We start from the raw sequence: 23993 nt of genomic DNA on the forward strand, positions 1-23993 counted from the left end.
GGTGAGGGCCAAGGCACCCTCCGTGCCGTAAGCAGCCCTTCAAAACTGGTCCGCGTCCCTCGGATGCTCTTCCCGGACGCGGCTGCGTTGCTGGGGCAGCAGGAAGGCGGGAGGGCCGGCTCGCTGCGGCCGCAGCACCCCGCTGCCTGCTGACTCGGCTGCCGGTGCTGACAGCTGCCCGCGAGCCGGTTCCTCAGGAAGCAGCCGTCGGGGAGAGCATCCTCTCGCCTCCACTCGGAAAGCTCGGCACAGATCACAGCCTTCTCCATCCCACTGGTTTTCCTCCCCAGTCTGAGCCTTGGGCAACAGGTTCCTGCTGGAATCATCCTGCGCAAGCGGCATTTCAGCGAGAAATCTCTCCAGTGGGGCCACAGCAGAGCTGTCAGCTGCCGGGTTTGAGGCGGGGAAGACAAGGATGACATTTTTATGGCTCCCGTTCAACCAAAAGCTCAGCCAGCCCTAAACACATGCTCCCGGGTCAGAGCTACACTGACCCTACGCAGCCTTGCTCACCCTGAAACCCAGGTCCCACCCAGGGTCCCCCTTGGGGAGCTCAGCCCTGGGGCTTCGTCCCAAGCCCCAGAAGAAAACACATCTGAGATCATCCCAGAAGCACCAAAAATAGGGTGAGAGGCGGGAGGGAGCGAAGGGGATTCCTCCTTCCTCGGGGGACTGCTGGTGGCCAGATCCTTCCTCACGCTTGCCTGCTCCCTGGGAGGAGGAAGAGGAGATGGCCACATCCGGACAAGAACCACATCCGAACACAAGCCCTGAGCCATCGCTGAGAAGAGATGCACGAAAGCATCCGTCTCCCCTTCCCTGCTGCTCCTCCCCTCCTCGGGCCAGGCAGAGGATGGTTCCTGCCAGGTGCTGGGGTGCAGCACCGGGCACCATGTGGCTTGTTCCTCCAGTCCGAAACAATAGGTTGGCCTCGTGGAGGAGCAGCGTGCCCCGACGTGGCCGTCTGTCTGTCTGGGTAGCCGTGGGGGTGGAGGGGACCGACCTGATTGCTGGCTCCCTGGGATGGGGACCACTTGGGTGAGGAGCTGCAGTGGGGCACTGGCAGCAGGGACGCAGCTGGGCCAGCATCCCACCGCCTCCTGCAGCCATGGGGCAGGGCTGGGGGCACCGGGGACCCTTGGCCGGGATGCAGGGAGATGTAATCGCCCCTCCGTTGTGGGCTGCCAAGCAGCCTGCTCCGGGCAGGCGAGCAGGCGTCGTGCCCGGCCGTCACGCTCCCACGTCCCCGGGCAGCCCGTCCCCACTGTGTCCCCCCTCGGGGAGGGCTCCGATGAGTGGGTGTGCAGGGAAAAGGAGAGCGAGGAAGAGCAGTGCCGCCAGACCCCAGGTCCCGCAGCCATCCCCGGTCGGGGCTTCCCACGGGGACGGGGGCTGCTGGGCTGGCACTGGCGGCAGATAACGCCGTCCCCATGCTGGCTGCTCCCGATCAGCGTGGCGGCGGCGGGCAGACAAGATCGCACCCCGAGTGTGCCGTGCTGGGGGGCCATAGGGAAGGGGTCCTGGCCAGCGCCGGGGCGGCTTATTTTTACACGAGTTGTTTTCTTTCCGGCATGACGCCGTCCCGCGCGGCGGCAGGAGCCGGACCAGGGCCCCCACGCCTCATTTCCTTGCCAATAAAACAACAAAGCGGGGGGCGAAGCGGCGCGCCAGGCTGGGGCGGCAGGTCGCCAGGTCAGGGCGCACGCTGCTCCGCAGTTCCTCTGTGTGCTCGGCCTCATCGGCCACCCCTGGACCGGCATCCCCTGGCTGTGCTTCTGCCAAGCTGCCCTGCCCAAGGGTTAGATCTGGGGGTCTCGGAGCCAGGGCTCTGTGTGCCCACGGGAGCTGGCATGGAGGGCATCACCCAAGTCTAGGGATGATGCCCCCTCAGATGAGTGCAACTGGGCACTCCCAAAGCTTTTGCCCTGGTTGCTGTGCCTCTTCTTTGCCCCCACAGCACCAAGCGGACCTTGAAGAGGCTGAACCCTGTGGCCCGCTGCCTCCCCATCACCCCAGAGCAGGCAGGCGCTGCCTGCACACCCCGGGCATGGACCACCACCTGCCACAGCCCACCCGTCCCGAGCAGTTCATGTCCGCGATGCTCCTGCTACTTGCGTGCTCAGCACCACCAGTGCCCAGGGACTGCGGCCAGTCCCCCCTGTGGAACGTGGGACAAGGGATGGCTCTTCTCCCTGGGCACTGTGTCTTCATCGGGGCTTTGGCACTGGGCATCACGGGGTCCCACCAGCCCCAACAGGGCACCCTGCTCCCTGCTGCTCACCCCTCCAAGCTGGGGGCAACGCTGGCAGCTGGCACATCACAGAAGAGGTGTGCGGGCAGCATGTGGGCAGCGTGTGAGCGCCCGGTGAGACAGTTGCCTGGGCATGGTGGGCAGGCGGGGGGCCGGGGGCACCCAACCCAGCTCCGGGCTGCGAGCAGGGGGTTGGGAAAGGCGTGTGTTTCCCTTTAAGAGGCAGGCCCTGGAGCTGCTTCCTCTCAGCCCTGCAAGAGCCCTAAACACAGTGCATCTGCCTGCAGCCTGCCTGCACGCCCGCCTGCAGCCTGCCCGCAACCAGCGTGAGTAGGGCTTGGCCCCGGAGCCGGGGCTGGGGAGGGCTGGCACCCCGGGGTGGGGAGCACCCTGCTCGCTGTGAAGGGCACGGAGGGATGGCATCGCAGCGAAGGGTGCCGGGCGTCACCCCAGAAGGTGCTGGGCATCGCTGCGGCGGGTGCTGCAGCACGATGCTCACGGGCATTGTGGTTGAGGATGCCGGGCCCCCCGGCAATTGACCGCAGAGCTGGGCACTGTGGGGTGGCTAGGCATTGGGGGCATGGGGCGGGCCAGGGCTGGTGCCCCCAGACCTAGGTGCGAAGGTGCCGGTGCCTCGAGCCCGCTGTGCCATGCGTGGGCAGCACGTGGCAGCGTGCCCGCTGGGCTCCGGCGCCTGCAGCACCGCGCATGGCTGCCGCCGGGCTCTCGGGCTGTGCTGGCTGTCGAGACGCTGCACCCCATGCCCACCAGCACCGGCTCCGCAGACCTCGGTGGCTGGTAAGCGTGGGCTGCACCCCACGAGGAGGTGGGCAGTGGCACCGACTGTGGACGAACGCCCGGGAGCAAGCAACCCACGGCGAGAGCATCTGGTTGCATGCCTCGGTCCCCGAAGACCACCACTGTACCCCGTATCAGACCCTGCCGGGGGTGAGCACCTGCTCTCCCACAGCCCTCTGGCTTGGGGCACCTTGGCAGGCACTCGCAGACCTCGTCCAAGCAGGGGACACAGATGTGGGATCCCTCCCGGGCTCGGTGGGGGCTGCTGGGGTCTCAGCGGGGGCTGCTGGGGGCTTGCGGCTGCCGGGCCCCCTCTGCCGGCTCCGGGAAAGCTCACAAGCCGGCAAACGGGGCTGCGAGCTGCCCTAGGCGAGACCCACATGCAGCACCCTTGGGTGCCCGGGGCACCCGGAGCTCGGGGCAGCGCGAGTCTCCGGCGCCGTGGAGCAGCCGGGCTTCCCCCGCGCCGGGGACGTGGTTCGGGAGGGATGCGTGTCGCCCGGGGTCAGCGCCAGCCGCGTCTGCGGTGCCAAGCGACAGCCCCGGGTCGGAGCCGGGGGTCCTCGGCCAGGCTGGCTGGGTGCCACTGGGCTTTGTCCGGTGCTGGGGCAGTGGGGGCAGCCCCGAGCTCTCTCCTTCGTTCCTCGGCCAGGTTGCGTGCTTGGCTGCCTCTGTAAACTGAGCTTGTGGCTTACAGCGGGCCTCGGCCACTTCTCTCCCCCCGCACCCCCTACGTGATGTTTTCCCAGTGCTCCCTGTTCAAGGGATGCCCTGGGCTGCGTTTCCCCCGGCTGCCCCATCCCAGTTTGGGCTCATCTCCCAGCTCTGGGCCGGCCGCTGTGCAAGCCCCGATGGGCAGCTGCAGCAAACGTGGTGTGGGCAGTGTGACCCAGGCAGGAGGATGAGGATGGAGGGGACTGGGAGCCCGGGTTGTGAGGCAGGTCTGGGGACACGGCTCAGGTTGCCTGCGCACTCCCCTGCGGGCAGGCAACCTGCTCTGCCGGCTGTTCCCCCCCCTCCTTGCACTCCTGGGATGGGGTTTGCCTGCTGCCGTGTGCCAGGCAGCGCTGGGGCCCTCCTGGTTATTTTGGGGTGTTACTGCAGCCCTTTCCCCCTCCGCAGCTCAGGGTTCGGCCTCACTCCCCAGCCATGCTGCTGCTCTCGCTGCTCCTGGAGGCCACCCTGCTGCGGCTGGCCAGCGGCTCCCACCACCCCTTCTACAACGGCTTCTACTACAACCACATCATGAACGACAAGGGCAACGGGCAGGAGAAAGGTATATTGGAGATTGGCACGGCTGGTAGGTCGCTGCGAGGGGTTAAAGTCCTCCCCTGCCTCTGGGATGGGGCTGGCACCCATCTCTTGGGGGGGGAAGGGGCCCAGAGGAGCAGGTGGGAATGCTCCAGGGGTGCTCGGGGGATGCTCATAGGATGCTCAGGCAGAAATGGAGGTGGCTGGAGGGAGGACATGGAGCAGCTGCAGAGAGATTTGGAGATGCTGCCCAGCCCTAGATCCCGACCTGCCCATCAAGCCTTCCCTCCCTGTCCCCAGTGGCTCACTTCAACGGGGCCAGGCTGGTGGTGGAGACCCCCAAAGACCCCATCTACAGCTTCAGCGGCGCCAATGTCACCCTGCCCTGCCACTACAGCTATGAGCCCGACATGGAATCCAAGCGCAAGATCCGTATCAAGTGGTCCAAGCTGCGGGATGACTACACCAAGGAGCAGGACGTGCTGGTGGCCATTGGCAAGACCTACATGGCCTTTGGGAAGTTCCAGGGCCGTGCTTACCTCCACCAGACTGGCCGGCGCGAGGCCTCGCTGGTTGTCAGCGACGTGCGCTTGCAGGACGATGGCAAATACCGCTGTGAGGTCATCGATGGGCTGGAGGATGAGAGCAACGTGGTGGACCTCCGGCTACAAGGTGGGGGCATGGAGGGGACCGCATCACCCCCTGCGCCAAGCCAATGAGCCTGGCCTTCCCATGACAGCCTGTCCCTGGGGGAGGCAGAAAGGCAGGGGAGCTGGGGAGCCCAGTTGGGGGCAGAGAGGGGCTGGGATGGTGTGACGGAGCGGTGGCTTGGGGCTGTCTGACTGTGGGGTCTCAGCAGCGAGTGAGCCCGGAGCAGTCTGCCCAGCCAGGATGCTGGAGATGCTACTGTGGAGTCAGAGCTGGGGGTGACCCTGTGGCCACAGCATTTCCTGCCTCTACCCACCCGTCTTATCGCTGTGCTGCATCATGTGCAGCCACGCCCTCACCTCCCAGGGCTGGGTGTCCCCAAGTGTCTTGTGATGAACCTTGGTGACTGGTCCAACCCCTCTTGCTCACTTGCCATGAGGGACCTGACCCAGCCCTGGCTCCACTGCCAAGCTCAGAGCTGGGGAAATATCTGCCTTGCTCTGCCCCTGTCTACCCCCTTGTCCCCCGGGCTCTCCCTCCTTTGGTGGCTTGTCCCCACTGGTCACTGTGACTGTGGTCCGTGGTGGTGGTGGTGCACATGTTCCTGTGGTCTGTTCATCCCCATGATGGTGGTCCCTCCATCCCCATGTTGGTGGTCCCTGTGCCCCTATGAGCCTTGCCCATATGTCCCTGTGATCCTGGCCCATATATCCCCGTGATGCTGGTCCTTGTGTCCCTGTTCCTGTAGCCTGTGCATCCCCATGGCAATGATCTCTCCATCCCCACGGGGGTGGTCCGTGCCTCCCTGGGACCACCGTCTGTATGTCCCCAGGCCCGTGGTCCATGCATCTGTGTGGCGGTGATCCCTGCGTCCTGGTTATGACAGTCTGTGCATCCCGGTGTGTGCCCACGAGGGTGGTCCGTGTGTCCCCAGCCCCCCTGTCCTTGTGCCACCAGATGTCGCTGGCAATTCGCTGCTGTGGCCGCATCAGCCCCGTCCCTGCACGCCTGACCATGGCTTGGTCCCTGTCCCACAGCTGGATTTGGGATGGGTTGGGGACCCCTCCAGCTCCTGCTGGGGCCGGACTCGGGGCGGGTGGGCTGCCCACGGAGCCGGCTGAGCACCTCGTCCGTCCCCAGGCATCGTCTTCCCCTACCAGCCTCCCCGCGGGCAGTACAGGCTCAACTTCCATGAAGCCGAGCGAGCGTGCCAGGAGCAAGGCGCCATGCTCGCCACCTTCAACCAGCTCTTCCAGGCCTGGAGCGAGGGGCTGGACTGGTGCAACGCGGGCTGGCTGGCCGATGGCACCGTGCAGTACCCCATCCGCCTGCCCCGCAAGCCCTGCGGTGGGGTGCACCTCGCCCCGGGCATTCGCAGCTACGGCCCACGCCATCGGCACCTGCACCGCTTTGATGCCTTCTGCTTCTCCTCCGCGCTCAGAGGTGGGTGCTGGGCCAGGGGCTGGGGGGTGGGATCCTGGGGAAGATGCCGTGCCCCATCGGTGGCACCCTGTGCCCTCCGTCCCCCTTGGGGCACAGGGCTCAGCCTGGGTGGGGAAGCTCCGGGCAGGGATGCTCCAGATGATGCTCAGCACTGATGCTCCTATCTTCCTCCTAGGAGAAGTTTTCTACCTGGACCACCCGGCTGGGATGACGCTGGAGGAGGCCAAGCAGAGCTGCCAGGATGTGGGGGCCGAGATCGCCCGGGTGGGGCAGCTCTACTCTGCCTGGAAGCTCCTGGGGCTGGATCGCTGCGATGCCGGCTGGCTGGCGGACGGCAGCGTCCGGTACCCCATCACCCAGCCCCGGGCCAACTGCGGCCCCGTGGAGCCCGGTGTCCGCAGCTTCGGCTTCCCCAGCAAGGGCAGGTTTGGGGTCTTCTGCTACAAGGAGAGATAAGGAGCCAGGAGGGCTCCTGCTTGGCCGGAGGATGTTTCCAGCCTGACGGTGCCCGGTGTCGGGTGTTTCCCAGGGCAGTTTTGGGGGTGACTGGGGGGAGGTGGGGTGGGGGGGAGAGGCTTCTTTTTGTTTTATTTTGTTTTCTTCCTTTATATTTTCCACATTTTGCTCAGCAGCCGGTGCACACAGCTGCTTGGGGCGGCTGCTGGCTGGGGCAGCGCAGGACCGACCCTGGCAGGGGGTGTGCGTGAGGACGATCCCCATGGCTGCTGCCACCCTGCTTGGCCTCTGCACCTCATGGGTGGTGGCCCCTTCCCGCGGTGGCAGCATGTCACCGACACCCACCTGCCCTTTCAGGCTGGTCCTGCCCCTGAGCTTGCGAGGTGGGAGCGAGGTGAGGCTGGAGTTGGCCAGAGGCAGAGAGCGGGTGCCTCTGTTGCATCCTGGCTCCTCTTCCAGCCCCGTCCCCATCCCACTGAAGGATGCCATTGTGCCTGTCCCCACGGGAGCACTGGTGCCTTATCTCCATGTGCCCCTTGCCTGGATGCCACTTGAACTCTGGTGCCTTCTTCTTTGAGCGTTTGGTTATGAAAAGACATATTTTCCTGGACCTCTTCTAATAAATCAGTGGAGAAAGCCCTGGAGCGACGTGGCTGTGTCCCCGTCTCTGTCCCAACATGAGAGAGGGGTCTGCCTCAGAGAGAGGATTTGGAGATCCCTGGCTGGACACCTCATCATTGTCTGAGCATCATCTCATTGCTGCTGTCTCAGCCCTGCACCCACTCGAGCTCCTGCAAGGGTCCCCATGCTCCCTTATTAATGAGTGTTAATCAACCCCGCGCACATCAGGACTGGAAACTGGAGGGTGAAGCATTGCCTGCTGGTGATGGTTTTTAGGTAGGTTTAGGACATGTGGGTTAACTCCGTCCCAGTGCAGGAGCTGAACAGGGGTGGTGATGTCCTGCCCCAGGGTCCTTCTTTGGCTGAGGCTGGGGAAACTCCCTCACACCTCTGTTGTGTCCAAAGGTGCACCCTTGGGTGCTGGCTGGGGCTGAGCTGGTCCCGTGTAGCCTGGAGGACCCTGTTTGTGCTCCCCTTCCTTCCCTGCTGCCTTGCCATATGAGACCCCTGCCCAGCCCACACAGGCATCCTCCTTCCCCCCAAAAAACAACACTGACAAAGTGCCTGTTCTGATTTCAGTCTCTTTATTATTTATCATTCTTTCAAAATAGGATATGTTCAAAAATATAAATAGGTGCAGGGAACGCTGGTGCCCCGCACGGTCCCCTGGAAAGAGCACGTTGTCCCGGGACGGGTGCTGTGCTGCAGGGGGGGCAGCGGGGAAGCAGAGAGGGGCCCCATCGCCTGGGTCCTGGGTCTCAGCATCCCCTTGCCTCCCTCCTCCCACAGCTCCTTCCACCGCAGCCCCCCAGCCCTCCCTACCCGCCCTGACGCGCTGCAGCAGTAGGAGGATTCTGGAAAAAAAAAATAAAACCCCAAAAGGTGCTGTTCACCCCGGAGATTAAATAACAGAAATAATTACATTGTTCGTGGATAAAATCAGGAAAAAATAATCATCTTTATTATTTAACTTAACCCCCTGCCCTCTGCAAACCCACCCCCCTCCCTGTCCCTGAAGGCACGAAGATAATTGGAACCGGACGGTTAGTAAAAATGCTGAGATCTAATTCGCTTTGCTTTGGTGCTTGGAAAAAACATTAATTTTTTTTTATATATATACACAAAGGTGGGTTTGTCTTTAATATAATTTTTTTTCCTTATATGACAAAAAAGCAACAAGAAGAAGAAGAAATCGACTCTGTTAATATAACTGTTCTGTTAAAAATCTCTCTCTCTCGCTGGCTTTCCCCCTCGGTGTTTCTCGCCCCGGTCTAATGGGTGGGTCTGTGCACGGCTCTGCCGCTGGGTCTCGACCGGCTCCTGGGGCTCCTCTTGTATAGCCTGCGCTGGTAGCTGGAGGCTGCAGGAGAGGGAGGAGAAGAAAAGGCACCTTGTTAGCAGGAGCTGGGACAGAGGCGCTGCTTGTCCCGTGCTGGCTCCCTGGATAAATGTGGGCAGCAGCAGGCAGAGCTGCTCGGTGGGCAACTTTGTGTGCCGCAGTGCCAGCCTGCTCGCCCGCACACAGTCGGCCCTTCTCTCGCCCCCGCAGCTGGGGTTTGCTTCACCCAGGGCTGACGACGCCCGGTGCCTCCTGGGAGCCCAGGCAGGAGCATCCTCTCTGCGGAAGCTCAGCCTGTCCTTTCCCTGTGCCCGGCCGGGAGGGCAGCTCTCTTAATGGGGTGGGCATGGAGACCGCTTCCCTGTCTCACCCGCTGCCCTACCAGTTGCTCTCCAGTCCTCTGGGACAGGGAGGGAAATATCCACCAGCAGTGGGATGTGCTCAGGGCATAGGAGGGGAAACAGCCTTGTCTGTCTGGCAGGGACAAGGTTTCTGCCTGATCCTTCCTGCCAGTCTGCCTCGAAGCTGGCACTGCTCCGGTGTGAGAATTGCAGGAGGGTTTTGATGGAAGCAGCAAAAAAAAAGCTGGCTGGGAACAGCCTAGGTCTCTTGATTGCTGATGGTCTGTGCTCGGAGAAGCCTGCAGCTCTCCGTGTCCACAGCAGAGCCAAAGGAGTCAGTGGCTCGGACACCTCCTCCATCCCTCCTCCTTCCATCTGCTCCCTGGGACAAAGGTTTGTCCCTTAAGCCCATATCAGCTCTCCCTGGTCATGGGACCGTTGCTTTAGCTGAAATTGCCCAGCTGGACCAGAATCTGGCAAGGAGACCACTGGACAGATGCTGTTTGGCGGAGGCCGACGAAATTACTGGGAAGCTGCAGGCGAGCAGGGATGGGACAGGGGTGTAGGCAGGCCTGGGAGTGGGCTGGGACACCAGTGGGAGAGGGCTGGCTGCCATCAGCTGGAGGCCTGACAGGAGAAGGATGAGGAGCCCAGCCCCGTCCCTCGGCTTAGCTCTGCTGCAGGGCTCCTGTCCGCTCCCAGGGCAGGGGGATGCCGGGCAAGGGCACAGCTTCCCCCTCGTTTTCTCTCTCTGCCGATGCCAGTGGTGCCAAAACTCACCGTTTCAGAAGCTATTACTTTTTCTTTCCTTTCTTTAAGCAGCCTGGGCCCTTGGTAAGCTCCTTGTTGCCCTTTCCTGGCTCTGGAGCTGCCCCTGCCCTGCCTACATGGAGGACCCGCCGGGGCAGGAATTGCCTGGGCTGCCCCTCCAGCCAGCCCCTGCACCCCACACCTGCCCAGAAGATGCCAACTCCTATGGCCCCATCACAGCGGACCTTTCAACAAGTCAAGTGGGCCATGATGTCCTCTTCCACCTGGCTCGGAGCTAACCTGCACCCTGAGACGATGCCCCCCTCCTTTCATTCCCAGCTCCTTCTCCCAGCTGCAGGGATGCATCAGCCCTAACCCGTAGGTAGAGGGGCCGAGACGTACGGTTTATGCAGGATATCCGCGGCTCTTCCCACTGCCCGTTGGGCTGGCACCGAATTGTGGGCACGTGGCGCTGGATGAAGCCTTGGTTGCACTGGTACCGCACCATGGAGTTTATTTCGTAGCGGTCCTTCTTCCGACCGAAGGTCCTGGCGTTCTCCACCACGGGGGGGTCACTGCAGGCCACTGCAGGAGATGGACAGAGACATGGAGAGCTGGAGGATTCCTGCCTGGATGAGCAGGCAGCTCACATCTGGGCAGCTCCTGCCTGCCCAGCGCAGGCTGGACACGCACAGCCTCCTTCGCTCTGCTTCTCCTGCACCCTGTCCCATGAGGTCTCAGGGCTGCAGAGAGGGAGTGTGTGGTGGCTGCTTGAAAGGTGTGGATGGAAAGAGGCATCCGTGTCCATAGCCATCCTTGCCCAGCCCTGAGATGCAGCGGGAGTGATGCCCTCCCCTGTTATTTCCCCCTTGAATAACATCTTTGATCTAGAAGCTGGCTGGGTCCCATCTAGGCAGATGCCATCATTTGAGCATGCTGGACTTTCTTTTGCTACGTCCACAGAGGGATCATTTGTTTCGGAGAGGACAGACAGAGGCAGTACAAAAAAGGGAAAGTTGATTAAAAAGTTCATAAAACCTTAAATCCCTTTGAGATTGCTTCTGCCCACAAAATCTAGGGGTAGAAGAATATGAAAATTCTGTGATGGGCCTTGAAATCAAGCAGCAGTCTGCCTCAGGGCTCCGTTCCTGCCTCCCAGAGAGGCAGTGAGAGCTGGACGTCACAACAGCTGCTTGTGTCCATGGGAGGGCATGGAGCTGGTGTGCAGGAGTGATGCTGCAGCTGGGCGCTGCTCTGCCAGGGGATGTGAAACCCTGGCCCTGGCAGACCCACAGCCACAGCCTAAGACCCCCAGCCTTGCTGACACAGTGCAGGGTGCTGACCTGTTCCTCTCTTGCAGGTGAAGGGAAGGTGATAGTTGCAGGGAACATCGTTCCATTCTCCTTGCTCATGCCAGATCATCACAACGCAGTCCTCACCCGCCGCGAAGAAGTTATCAGGTTGGTTGGGCCGCCAGTTCTCAAATTGCTGCCGGGAGAGGAAAGCCGTTCACCTAAGGTTGAGTCCTCCCCTCTGCTACTCCCTTCTTCATCCCTGCTGCTGCCTCCCCCATGCATCTCACCAGCAGAGACCATGGGTTGCCAGTACTGTACTACAGTGGTTATTTCTGTCGTGATGGTGCCCAGGAGTTTAGCTGATCAGCTTTACTAGAGGCTTGGAAAAACCATGAGCCCTCCAAAGTTTAGGGCTGCCTCCCTCAATGCCCAATCCAAGCACTCAGCACGTAACTCACTCTTCCCGCCCAAGGGGAACCTCTTCCCCCCCTCTGAAAGCCAGCCCCTGCCCGCAACCCGGGCTGCAGGCTCACCAGGGAGTGCCCGTCAGACCAGCGGAAGTCATTCTCCACAGCTCTGTCGCTGAGGCCGATCCACTGGTAGTCCTGTGCGTGGCCTGGAAGAGACGGTGGGGGAGAGAAGAGTAGGTCATGGTTCCCCTATACCTTGTTGGAAGCCATCTCAGCTCTCTCTGGCTCTGGAGACTCCTTTCCAGGCTCCTTCCCAGTCACTAGCCCCTGATGTCCTATTTTGCCTGCATCATGCTTGTCCTTCTTCCTCCTCACTCAGCGTGCCATGAACATGGATTCACCCATGTTGGCATGGGTCACTGCACTTGTTGCGGCAAGTGAACATCTCATAAACAAGCCACATCAGCAACGTGGTAAGAGTGAAGATCTGTCCTAGCTGAGAAAGAGCCCTCTTCTGTCTCATGGTTCTTTCTTTCTCACGCAAGAGTGAGGCCTTGTTAGGAAATACCTGAGCACTAGTGGGGGAAATTGTGGATTTTACATGATTTTGGATAAATCTGCTCATAGACTCAGAGTCCAATGGAAGGACCCCTGTCCAGTCTCAGCCTGCCCTCAGCACTCACTGTTCACAAATTCTTGCTCCTCTGGGGTGATGATACTGCTCAGGTGGGCTTGATGTTGTCGGCATCTGGTCTCTGCGTCCATCCAAGTCTCCCTCTCCTCAAAGTGCCTGTAACAGTGGCCTTGGAACTTGGTCCAGCCTTCCTCACAGTTTTCCAGGTCTGAAACACACAAAGGAGGGATGAAAAGGAGTTGGTGGATGGGTCTGGAAGCTTTCCAACTCACCTCTTAAGCATCTTATGCTCTCATGGCACGGGACAACGCATGGTCACTTCCACTAAAAAGCAAACTCTGACACTGTTGCCTGTGGGAAATCCCAGGGAAAATTATCAAAAGGCATCCAAGACACAGACAGAGCGGGGAACCTGGGTTGAAAACCCCATGTTTGCAGTAACATGACCAGTGCTAGAAAACTTGAGCGATACAAACTGATTTCTGATTCAATCCCCATGTCATGTTCCTGGACTCTGTTTTTGAGGAACTGACCAAGCAAGAACGTCTCTCTTCCCACTTGCGCTGGCTTGCACAGTTTTCTTGCTTTTGAAAGAAAGTCCAAATCCTGAATCCAGATGCCCAGAATCAGCACATATGTGTTGAAAATGAAACAGGGGAGGAGAGCCCAGGTTCAGGTGGTTGCATTGCTTGGTGCGGTTCTGGTGCTCTGGAGGAGAAGCAAGCCTACCAAGATCGGAGAAAAGAGTTGGAGGCAGGAACTTACCATGGTGGAGAGAGAACATGAAATCTCAAGGAAAAAGCTTGGAAACTGCTAGAGAAGTAAAAAAATTTCTCAACCTTTCAGAATATTTTTTACCATCCGAGAAACTCTGAAGAGTCGAACATATTAACCAAAAAAAATTAAAAACACACATGGAGGAGAGCAGAAGCGAATGTAGAAACCACAAGAAAAGACCTTCAGCAGCTCTCTTGCAATGCAACACCATACATCTGCTCCATGTGAATAAAGGAAATAGAAAATGAATTGTGTTTAAATCTCAGCCTTTCAGATGCCCGATCTACCATCCTTTCTCAGGGATTTGCTGCTCTAATGGCCTCAAGTTGCCTCAGGAGAGGTTTAGATTGGATATTAGGAAAAATGTCTTTACTGAAAGAGTTGTAAAGCATTGGAACAGGCTGCCTGGGGAAGTGGTGGAGTCACCATCGCTGGAGGTGTTCAAAAAAAGTGTAGAAGTGGCACTTCAGGACATGGTTTAGCAGGCACAGTGGTGATGGGTTCACAGAATCATAGAATCACAGAATAGTAGGGGTTGGAAGGGACCTCTATGGGTCATCTAGTCCAACCCTCCTGCCGAAGCAGGGTCACCTACAGCAGGCTGCACAGGACCTTGTCCAGGCGGGTCTTGAATATCTCCAGAGAAGGAGACCCCACAACCTCCCTGGGCAGCCTGTTCCAGTGCTCCGTCACCCTCAGAGGGAAGAAGTTCTTCCTCATGTTCAGACGGAACTTCCTGTGCCTCAGTTTGTGCCCATTGCCCCTTGTCCTGTCGCTGGGCACCACTGAAAAGAACTTGGCCCCATCCTCCTGACACCCACCCTTCAGATATTTGTAGGCATTTATAAGGTCCCCTCGCAGCCTTCTCTTCTTCAGGCTGAACAAGCCCAGTTCCCTCAACCTCTCCTCGTAGGGGAGATGTTCCAGTCCCCTCACCATCCTCGTAGCCCTCCGCTGGACTCTCTCCAGTAGCTCTTCATCTTTCTTGAACTGGGGAGCCCAGAACTGGACACAGTACTCCAGATGATGATTAGACTTCATGATCTTAGAGGTCTTCTCCAACCTTAAGGATTCTATGATTCTAGGATTCTTGAAGTGGTGGATTTTCATGAGTCCTCATGCCTCTCTCTCTTTCCAGTAAGGTTTTCTGTGTTCAGTTTCTTTCTTCTGTTGTTAAACTTGGTAGGTCAAAGCACTTGTCACCTTCAATCACACTAATTCCTCCTGATCCACCCTTCTGGTGTTCTTCCAGCTGGAGACTGCAGATGCTGCATAGATGATGGAAGGGTTGGTAGTCAGATGAGGCATTAAAAACATTTTCTGTCTACTTCAACAGATCAAGTGGATCATCTGGAAGTAGCTGAAGCACTAAGATTCTTGGTCTTTGCAGGCAGATCACTTGCACAAGGTGAGCAGAGAATGCACTCTGTACTTTGAGATTTAAGACTTTTTTCCAGAAGCTTGAATGCTACCACTTGTCATTGCAACCTAGGGATGGGTCAGCACATGGTACAGAACCTCAACAGGACATTTCCTAGGAGAAATGCCACTCTTTCCTACATAGCTGTTACTTAAGGGGAAATATGACAGCAATCCTCTTGGAAAAGAATGATGAAACTTGTTTCCTGGTAGGAACACTCATGGTGACAAGAAGCACTGGCTGTGTGCACAAAAGGCAGAGTTCACCTATGGTGTCCTGCTGTTCTTGAAGACCCATGGGAGGGATGGTCTGCCTCATGGGAATAATGAAGTTTTACATTCCCCACTGAATTCAGGGCACTGGCTTCCATTTCCCCAGATATCATGAGCCCATAAATCAGAGAAGAGAGGAAATTAAGTCTGGCTTGGACCAAACAAGATTGTAAGCAGCCACAGGGTAGAAAGTTTCTTGCTGGATCACAGGGATCTTCAACAACAGGTAGCAGGGACAGGTAACTCAGGGGCTGATTAGGTTGCATAAGGAAAGCGATGTTAAGATAGCACAATTCCTGCCCAGATGGTCCAATGATTCTGAGTCACATTCTTATGGTCTACTCCACATGTTCATGTTGGAAGCAGAAAGAGCGATGCAGAGCAAGGAGAGGAGAAAATCTAATATATATTATCATTACTCATACCAAGGTAAAGAAGACACTGCAACCTTATTCCTCTTTTGTTTGAGCAAGGTGGGAAAGCTTCCCTTCAGCTAAGCTGACAAAAGTTTGGACTTTCATCAGCTTTAAGAAAAAAAGTATCTTTTTTTCTTTCCTTGTAGAAACAAAAAGAAGTATTAGTGCAGGTCAGAGTATTTAATTTTGCTGGAAAAATAGGTCACTTCATGTTTTCTCAAAGATACATATTCCCTGCTGATTTTGCCACAGGAAGCCATGTTGAAGAGATGACAAAAATGTCATGCTGTGCCAAATTGGTGGAGATTCCTGGAGTGAACCAGGCTTCTCTCAGCTGCATCTTCACAGAGAGAAACACAATCATTTTTCATGGCTTGGTTGAAGCATCCTTCCATGAAATTCCAGTCTAGCAGAGAACATTTGCCTGGGGTGAAGGTGTACTCAGATGTTTCCCTACTGTTACAGATGAACAGAAAGACCCTTGACCCAAAGAGATAGCAACTTATGTGATCAACACCATTACAACCTGTATGGAGCTTCACTAGAAATACTTAACAGAGAAGAGAAAGCTGAAGAAGACACCAGAAGCTCCTGCTTAGGAATCTTGGAAGACACGGTGCCGTGATGAACAAAGTAACCAAAATACATAAGCAAAAGTCTCAAAGCTTTTCCCTAGTGTATTTTAAGCTGCTGTTAGATGTTAGCTTACTGAGATGAGGGTGGGACTGATGGGAGCACTTGGGATCAGCTTTTTTTGGGGGTGGGGTGTGAACGAAGTAGTGCAGCAGTTAGTAAGATTAGCTGAAGCCAGGTAGGCCGTACCGATCTCACACAGGTCCCCTCCGTAGCTGGGAAGGCATAAGCATTTGAAAGAGTCGATGCCATCAACGCAGGTAGCTCCATTCAGACAGGGGCTTGAGTGGCACTCATCAGTGTCTGCAAGAAATCAAGGGCTTCCATTAGGGCTCTGGGCAGACAACTCCACCAACAGGAGAACTTGTTTCCTTGCTTATTAGGAGGGAATATCAGTTGTTTGGGGGGAACCTGGGAGTTGCTAGGGTCTTATTTTAAACCATACTGCCACTGCTGCTGCTGGAAGAATGAAGACAAGAGACCCAACCCACCCTTCAAGGAAGACACTGTTTTTCTGTCACTTGATGTTTGAATACCGCTCTCAAGATATCACTACTAGCTCAGCAGGATGTATCTAATACACAGCACTCAGTGTCCTTGACAACTGTGATAACTGTTCCTCGTCCACTGTCTCTGCCTGATGGATCAAACATGCAAACTTTTGTCTGTGTCTTCACCAGCTATGGCTCTATGAGGAAGAACGTGAAATTCTTGTAAGTGATGGAAACATCCTGAAATAGACCTCTAGGTCCTAATTGGCATTCCTGGGGCCAGTGCTCACTACTTATTTCTTCCTAACTATAATTCAGATGAAGTCTTGGGGCAAGAAGTCTCTTCTCAGTGTAGAAGAAGAAAGTGTGGAGAAGAAAAGAAGTGGATTCAAAGGTGGTTCAGAGATCCTCAGTTTTTTCCCTTTGAGGATCTTAGGCCTCTTCCTTGGTGAAGAATACTGGAGTGCAGTGCCGTTTTCCCCAGCTTTGTCCCCACTATGCTCTCTCTTGATTGTGGCGGGACTGGAAGAAGTTGTATGTCTTTTCCAGCCACGGAATCCCTCTTGGTAGAGGAAACTACTCTTAGTTTCCCACCTAGAGCAGCCCTTATGATTCTTTCTGCTTTTCTGGACATGAAAAGAGAAGATGGTATGGGAAGAGTTTGGCTGCCAGCTCTCCAACTTTTCTCAGCTTGCTAGTTAGCACAAGCCTGGGTAGAACTTCCATTCCCTGTCATGGTGGGGCAGAAGGAATGAAGCATGGATGCTTTGAAGAACACCACCAGTAGATATTTTATACCTATATATTGTAAAATCCAGCTTGTGCTGGAAGTGAAAGCTCTTCTCCCCATATCCCTCCAGACCAAGCTTTAATCCTACTTATTGAGCTTTGGAATCAGAAGAAAAATCATTCAGAATGGAAAGATTTCAGAGACGTTCAACTCAGGAATCAAAGAGGAAGACTAAGGAAGAAAGTGGGATCACATCCATGCAGGTTAGGTTAAATGATGACTGGTTAGATCCTCATGCGAGATATTTCTCTCTTTTACGCTCAGAAGAAATATAAGGCTTTAAAAGTGCCCACTAACACTCCATGCTCTGCTTATGGATGAGAGTGGTTAGTGAGGAAACATTCAAAGATGATAAACATGCTGGCTATGAAAATACCAGAGCAGAGCAGCAGCTCCTGAAGGTCTGTGCTCATCTTCTGATTGGGGTATATTCAGTCAAACAGCATTTCCCTGCAGAACCGTGGCACAGCTGCTCAGTGGCCCCAGACATATGAGAGCAGATGCATGTTTTACCCCATGTGGCTGTCTGGTCGTTCACTGGACAATGTCTAAAAGTTGACATGTTCTGTAATACACTTAAGTGATGGTAAAAATTCTTCCTGACCTTGAATGGTAAATCGGTTCATGCTTTGGAGCACGAAGGTTGTCATCCTTATTCTAGGCTATATCACTGTGAGCAATGTAATTGTTCTTCAGATGGCTGATGAACCTCTTATATCAGTTTTGCAGTTAGTTCTTCACCAACAGAAGGAATTTTTTTACTCTAAATTGCCCTGCTAAATACTCATAAATTCTTTCTGGATTTCTTTGTTCACTGCATCTTGAAAAGAATTGGAGATCCTGTTTCCCTTGCACTAATAAATACTTTCCAGAACAAAATGAGGGTCAGAGGCCTAGCAGAAGTGAAGAATTGAACTTGGCTGGCTGTTACTTATTAGTCACACTTGGAGTTCCTAGGAGATAGAGAGCATAAATCAAAATGAGGTATCCTGAGCGATGACCACAATTCTAGAACACCCTTGGGCTTCCCAAAAGCAGTGGCAGCAGAAGTTTGTGTTGATTCTGGTGGGCTCCAGCTGAGCAAGTAAGGAAAGGCTCTCCTTTGTCCGTGAGGCTCCATGAAGTGGAAAGCATGCTGTGGAAGTGGGAACAAAGCACATACGAGAGCTAAAGGAGAACGTTTTGCAGGGAATAATGAATATTCAGCCATCTTTGGCCACGTGAGCTAAAACTTGGCACATCCAAGATCTCTTCTGCGATGCAGGAAACCCACTGTCCGTTGTCATCCCTGGTCTTGGAGGAGGAGGGAGCAGGCACACATGTGCAAATTCATTGCCAAAAATTTCTAGCCGGGAAATAACACTGGAACAGAATTTCCTTTTACAGATATTGTATATAATATGATTGCACATATTATATATGCTGTAAAAACAAATATCTGCATATAATATATATGTTATGTATCTCTCCATACATATACATATATATTTTTATATATGACACATAAAGAAAGGGTCTGTATATCTAGACAGTACTGGAAAAACAGACAACAAATACAAATGAGACACAGTTATTTTCTTTCCCAGAAGTGTGCTGCAAAAGGCTGGAGAGAAGGCATTTCAAGCACATGATGATCGTAAATATCGAACTTCCCCTTCAGCCCACTGGGCTGTTGGGGCAGTGACCCTGTCTCCATCTGGATGTAGAATCACCTCACCAAGCTGATATCAGGAAACTCAAACACACCAGCGGGGTGGAAGAAGTGTTTCTGGTTCTGGTTCTCACGGAAAATCTAGGTCTTAGAGGTCTGTTTGAAAAGTAAGGACTAAATGGTAAAACTGGCAGAGAAGTTGTCTCTGGAAACCCTGGCAAGCCGGTTTGTGGGTGTTCCTAAGATGTCACATCAAGGCCATAGGATTTACAAGAGATGGGAACTCCAGTAAAAAAAAAAATTCCCATCTATCACGCAAGGCTTGGTGGTTTTCTTCATAACCTTTTATATACCATAGATGTGTCCACTCTCACAGAGATTAGAGCTAGCTGAGGTTAGTCAGTCACCATACACCTCTTCAGCTGCTGATAAGCCTGCGGCAGGCTAGGTGTGCCAGCTCAGCTCAGCTCGGAGCGAGCCCCCGCTTCCACAGCACTGGCTGCCCTGTACCTTGACATCTAAAGATCTCACGCAGATGAGAGCTATTTATTTGCTTGAGTGAGCAGTCGTTCAAAAAGTCAGCTCTGCTTTGACATGCATCTCAAGTGCTTATCAACGGACAAGAAGACAAGACTACTGCTATTATTACCCAGCGCTAACAAAGGACAAGCCATGCGGCATGGGATGCAGAACAGAGGCAGCCCTTGCTTTTGAGAGCTTTGGCTCTAAAACAGACAGGAGAGAAAAATGCCTTGTGGTGCCAAGAGCAGGAAGCCCATTTAGAACATATTATTAACTCACTTCTTGAGGATAATGCAAAATTAGCAGCTCTTTAGAAAACGATTCATACTGCAGTTAATATCCCAGAAGTTGCAAAAAATTATTCAAATCTATTGTCACAACAGTTTCTAATTTTTGCTACTAACAGGACCCAAGGTCTAACTTCTAGATTCTTTTTTTTTTTTAATAAAACAATTAAAGCAAAATATCCAATGTAAACAGAGTCTTGCATCTGGAAGATGTAAACCATTGGCTGGAGAAAGCAAGCGGAGTTACATAGCTACAATGCAAACTTTGAAATTGTTTCACCATTTTCTCCCTAAGATTTCTTTGCATTGCCAGATACATACTATATTTAGTCAGAACTATTTTTTTTGGTACAACTAAACACACCATAAGTATTCTTACAATGCCTTTGAAAACAATTTGCTGTACTAGATCATAGAAGTTGGAAAGAGAAATCCTTTAGAAAAGAAAAAGACATGGATTGGTCCTGGTTTTGCTCAGAAGGCAGACGACACGCAAAAGTGAACACGCAGTGTCAGTGGTGAGAAGGAAATGCTTTTAAAATACTTCATCCCAAGCTAAGAAAACAATACTGAAAAACAGTGCGAATGTTTCTTAAAACAATCCAGTCTGTGCATTTCTTTCAATTGCAGCCTGCATGGCAGCTGAGCAAGAGTACCCATTAAACAAGGTCAGCTTTGTGCTTGAAACATCTACTAAGGAGAAGCAGCTTGTGAACAGAGAGGATGCTATCCGAAACCCCAAACAAACTGCTTGGTTTTCCTGCAGCTGTGAGTAACCCACTTGGAAATACACGCTAGGATTTAAATTCCTGTTTTTGCTGTGCAGAGAGGAAAAGTGAAGACAGAAAGGCAAGGCACTTTCAGGATGTCCAACCATCCCTGTTGTGCCCCTCACTCTTTCTCTATAGGCCTCCTTGTAAGTGCAATTATCCATGTAGGGACTTGGAGACCCGCTAGATAATTATCTTCTAGAGACTCATGAAAAAATCCGGGTACAAACTAAATTTGCTTTTCAGAGACTCCTGGGAAGTTTGAACTGCCGATTTGATAGCTCAAACAGTGAAGAAAAAAATTGGAGCAATTGTAGGGTGATTCCTACAAGAAAAGAATAGGAGGAGTCAGGGAAAACAGTTCCCTCACTTTTTAAGTAAAATGTTGGCATTGAACGTCACATAGCCAGCTAGTGACTTAGGATGAGCAATGAAGTCATTAAAATAATTAAAATAACTAAACCAAAGCCTCCATGCAGCAGAAGGGACAGATAGTGCTACAGCCTTTAAAAGTTGTATTCCCCTAGAGAACAGCAAGTTTCCAGGAGAACTTGTTGATTTGCTGGGACCTTTGATTTGTCCAACACTCCCATGAAAAGAGAGCTCAGGAAATTTGGACACCTCTGCCTCCAAAACACTGTGTGTAGAAGTTTACTGACATGTATACAACACTAGTCCAGGACTGTAGGTTGCCTCTTCAGAGAAAGGATTTTATTAAGCTAATGAAATTCTAATGCAAAATAGACAGTATATCCAGGAGAGGTCAAATCTTCTGGTCAGCCACAAATGACGTGTGCTTTAGCTTGTCTCTCAGCCAGGACTGGTACCTCTATCTCCTTCTTGAGAGCATACTCTTCATTCCACATTAGGTGAAACTATAGTCAGCGGAATGTTTTCTAGATGTTTTTCTTCTGGGTTGGTCTTCTCCAGACCAACAAAACTCTATCCCTTGGACTTCCAGGCTGTGAAGAACGAGGAAAGCCCATCCAGACCTTTCCTCATTTGGATTCTAACCTTCAGCTGTGTTGGAGCCATAGGCAGAAGCCTTCATGAACTCATTTCACCAGAGACAAGCAAAACTTAACACAAATAGCTGCCATATCAGCACATTTCTCTTTTTTCCCCCACAGGGAAGTTTTTAAGTCATTGACTGGTCAGAGTGCTCCAAACCGCAATGTTTCACTAGAGCTTCAGCATGCTGTTTTCAGCTAATAATTATGTGTCTTCAAATGTTACCAAAAGCAAAAAGACCCGCTGAGTTGGCAAAACTCTAGATGAAGAAGCCAAACCTATGGACAATTCTTCAAGCTTGTGGGGTTCCTGTCCTTGCAGAGGAATCAAACTGCTGACTAAAGACATATGCATGTGTAGCCTTCAGTTTGCTTACATAGCAAAAATACTGGCACTCCAAGCGTTAATCTTTGGTCTTCTTGTGCTTCTGGCTCCGGCTTTTAGAGAGATGTAGAGGCCACAGCAGAGCAGAAAAATATTATTCTTCTTAAATCATCCCACTAAAAAGACTGCTGGATCTAACTGGAACCCTTCAACAACAGGATAAGAGGGCAACAGCCACATGCCTCACTGCTCCTCACTCTAAGCTCCTCCTGTAAGCTGAACTAGCTTCGGCTGTGTTTTAATGTTAGTCAAAATTAATTGCAGTTAATGGGCATCCATTACACCCTACAAACTCTGAGCACAGCATAAGGCACAGATAATAGAACTGATCTTTTTGCAGGAGCTAAATTTCAAGACTGGGAAGCTTCAGGTAAAAAGGCATCCACAACATGGGAAATAGCATTTTGGGTTCCAGCCCAGAGCACTGTAAAGAGTAATGACCCCAAAAAAAGAAACCCATGATTATTTTTCCATTTTTTTTCCTTCTTTTGTCATCACTTTGCTCTAATTCTCTAGAAGTTGTTTGACTTGTTGTGGGGTTGTTGCATGTTCATGGTCAACACACTTTCTTGCTGCCTGGATGAGCCTCCTTCAGACCCTGACCAGAACTGTATTTAACCCTGTAGGAACACTGTAGTCATGAAATTTTACCCTAGCATATCTTCCCTGTTGGGAGCAACAGCCATGCACATGTGCTCAAGCCCACCTCTAGTTTATGAAGAATCTACAGTTAAACTTCATGCAGTCGTCGCTCACCTCTCCCTGACACCTGCTTAGAAACCCCAGCTGCTACGTTGTCATCTCTATGACTCGCAAATACACAACATGTTCCAATTTCAGAGCATTTTTCAAGCTTCTTCACACATGAGCTGCTGAACACATGGTTCTCTTTCAAAATAATTCACAAGAATGTTGGCTAACAAACACTCTGAAGAATCTGGCAATCGCCTTATGGGTAATTTATAAAAAAAGCAATGAAATAAAATGATACTTTGGGGCCAATTTTTAAAATTTTTGGGTTGTTTTTGCTGAGCCTCGCTGGCTGATTTCCTTCCTTCTCCTCATCCCTGCCTTTGCTGGCTTATTTTTGCCTCCAGGCTTGGACGTGGCAGCGGGCATGGCCCAAAAGCAGAGACCATTAGGCATGCAAGGAGTGATTTTGGGCGCGTAGCTCCTGCAGCACCCTGCCAAGTCCCGGACCTGGTGCTGGGCTGGACCAGTGCTGCAGGAACAACCCTGCTGACTTGCCCTCACCCAATCCTGCAGCATCCTCTGTGCAGCTGCTCAGCAGAGACAGATAGGACCTCCAATGTGTTATAAGCAGGACTGAAGAAAAGTTTGTGATTACCTGCTTTCTCAGAGGGACAGAATTGTTGAAGAGAGAAATGCAGTGACTCATTCGAAACACTTTGGGAATGGAAATGAGGTTAGAAAACAGGCTGAGCTTCACAAACCCCTGGATTTGCAGACCCTTACTGATTCCAGAGCTACCTATGCTCAATGGTGTAAATTATCCAAAAAGAAGTAATTCAGGAGGTAATGTGGGAAGGGGGTGGGATTAATAGTATTTTTCTAGAAAGAACTGGGCAAATCTCTTTGCAGGGTACATTTTGTACCAGATATAAGCAACATGTCCTACATGAACATGCAGCCCGTTGGGAACTGAACATACGTAGGACCTTCATACAACAGCACAAACATTGATGGTTTTGAAATGGGGCCTGTCCCCGGGAGCCAGCTCCTGATCGCAGCAAAGTGAAACCAAGCTGTGGCCAGAGATGTCGCAGGACATCCTGCATTACTGGGACTGGGCTTCTCCCTTGGCCAAGAAGCAACCACCAGCAAGTACAACAATATCCCATCTCATTTTCTTCTCATTGCAGTATCCTAATGCCTCCATGGTACGTGAACACTGCTCGGGGAATGCTCGTTGGAAAGCTAGTGGAGTGTTTTCACCATAAATGGTTACTCAGATTTAAATATTGTGTCTGTTTATACTCGGCAGCAAGTGGTCCTACCGAAGACAGAGCACTAAAACACCAAAAAGGGGCAAGGTGGAAGGAAGGGCATTTATCAGCAGAGCTGACAGAAGACAGCAATGCTCTAAGCTTTGTCTCTCACACGTAGCCCGTTCTAGCTGCAGACAGCAGCATGAGCCACAGACCAGAGGGCACCTGTGCTCTGTGCCCGAGGGACTGGAGCAGTTCGCCCGATGCAAACATTGCATTCAGCGCGCATGATGCTTAGAGCAGAGATTTTTGTTCCCAGCTGGCTTGCTTTGCCTCTTACCCCTCGGCACTGCAGAGCTGCTGATGGCCAGCATCTCACCCCA

General features: G+C 53.1%; 2 protein-coding genes across 5 annotated transcripts in view; one reads left to right on the plus strand and one right to left on the minus strand.

Moving 5' to 3' along the window:
- The first annotated feature begins 2490 nt into the window (after positions 1-2490).
- HAPLN3 (hyaluronan and proteoglycan link protein 3) lies at positions 2491-6914 on the plus strand. 3 transcript variants are annotated; one of them, XM_075431782.1, is made up of 5 exons: positions 2491-2577; positions 4172-4349; positions 4601-4972; positions 6089-6391; positions 6567-6914. In XM_075431782.1, the coding sequence occupies exons 2-5, from the start codon at positions 4199-4201 to the stop codon at positions 6845-6847; spliced, it is 1107 nt and encodes a 368-aa protein (XP_075287897.1). In that variant the 5' UTR covers positions 2491-2577; positions 4172-4198; the 3' UTR covers positions 6848-6914. The 3 variants fall into 3 exon arrangements, with proteins under 3 accessions (XP_075287897.1, XP_075287899.1, XP_075287898.1); XM_075431784.1 differs by having other exon boundaries at positions 4172-4325; XM_075431783.1 differs by having other exon boundaries at positions 2523-2577; positions 4197-4349.
- Positions 6915-8739: 1825 nt separating this feature from the next.
- Positions 8740-23993, minus strand: part of ACAN (aggrecan) — a 28778-nt gene continuing 13524 nt past the window's right edge. Inside the window, exons 14-19 of one of the 2 annotated variants that reach the window (XM_075431772.1) lie at positions 15945-16058; positions 12287-12445; positions 11727-11809; positions 11242-11386; positions 10301-10483; positions 8740-8828 (exon numbers count right to left, since the gene is read on the minus strand). In XM_075431772.1, the coding sequence (XP_075287887.1) occupies positions 8740-8828; positions 10301-10483; positions 11242-11386; positions 11727-11809; positions 12287-12445; positions 15945-16058 (773 nt within the window). The remainder of the gene's footprint in view (positions 8829-10300; positions 10484-11241; positions 11387-11726; positions 11810-12286; positions 12446-15944; positions 16059-23993) is intronic. The other variant, XM_075431773.1, reaches the window with a different exon arrangement.

The sequence above is a fragment of the Opisthocomus hoazin genome, chromosome 10 (genome assembly GCF_030867145.1).
Source record: "Opisthocomus hoazin isolate bOpiHoa1 chromosome 10, bOpiHoa1.hap1, whole genome shotgun sequence".
NCBI classification, from domain to species: domain Eukaryota; kingdom Metazoa; phylum Chordata; class Aves; order Opisthocomiformes; family Opisthocomidae; genus Opisthocomus; species Opisthocomus hoazin.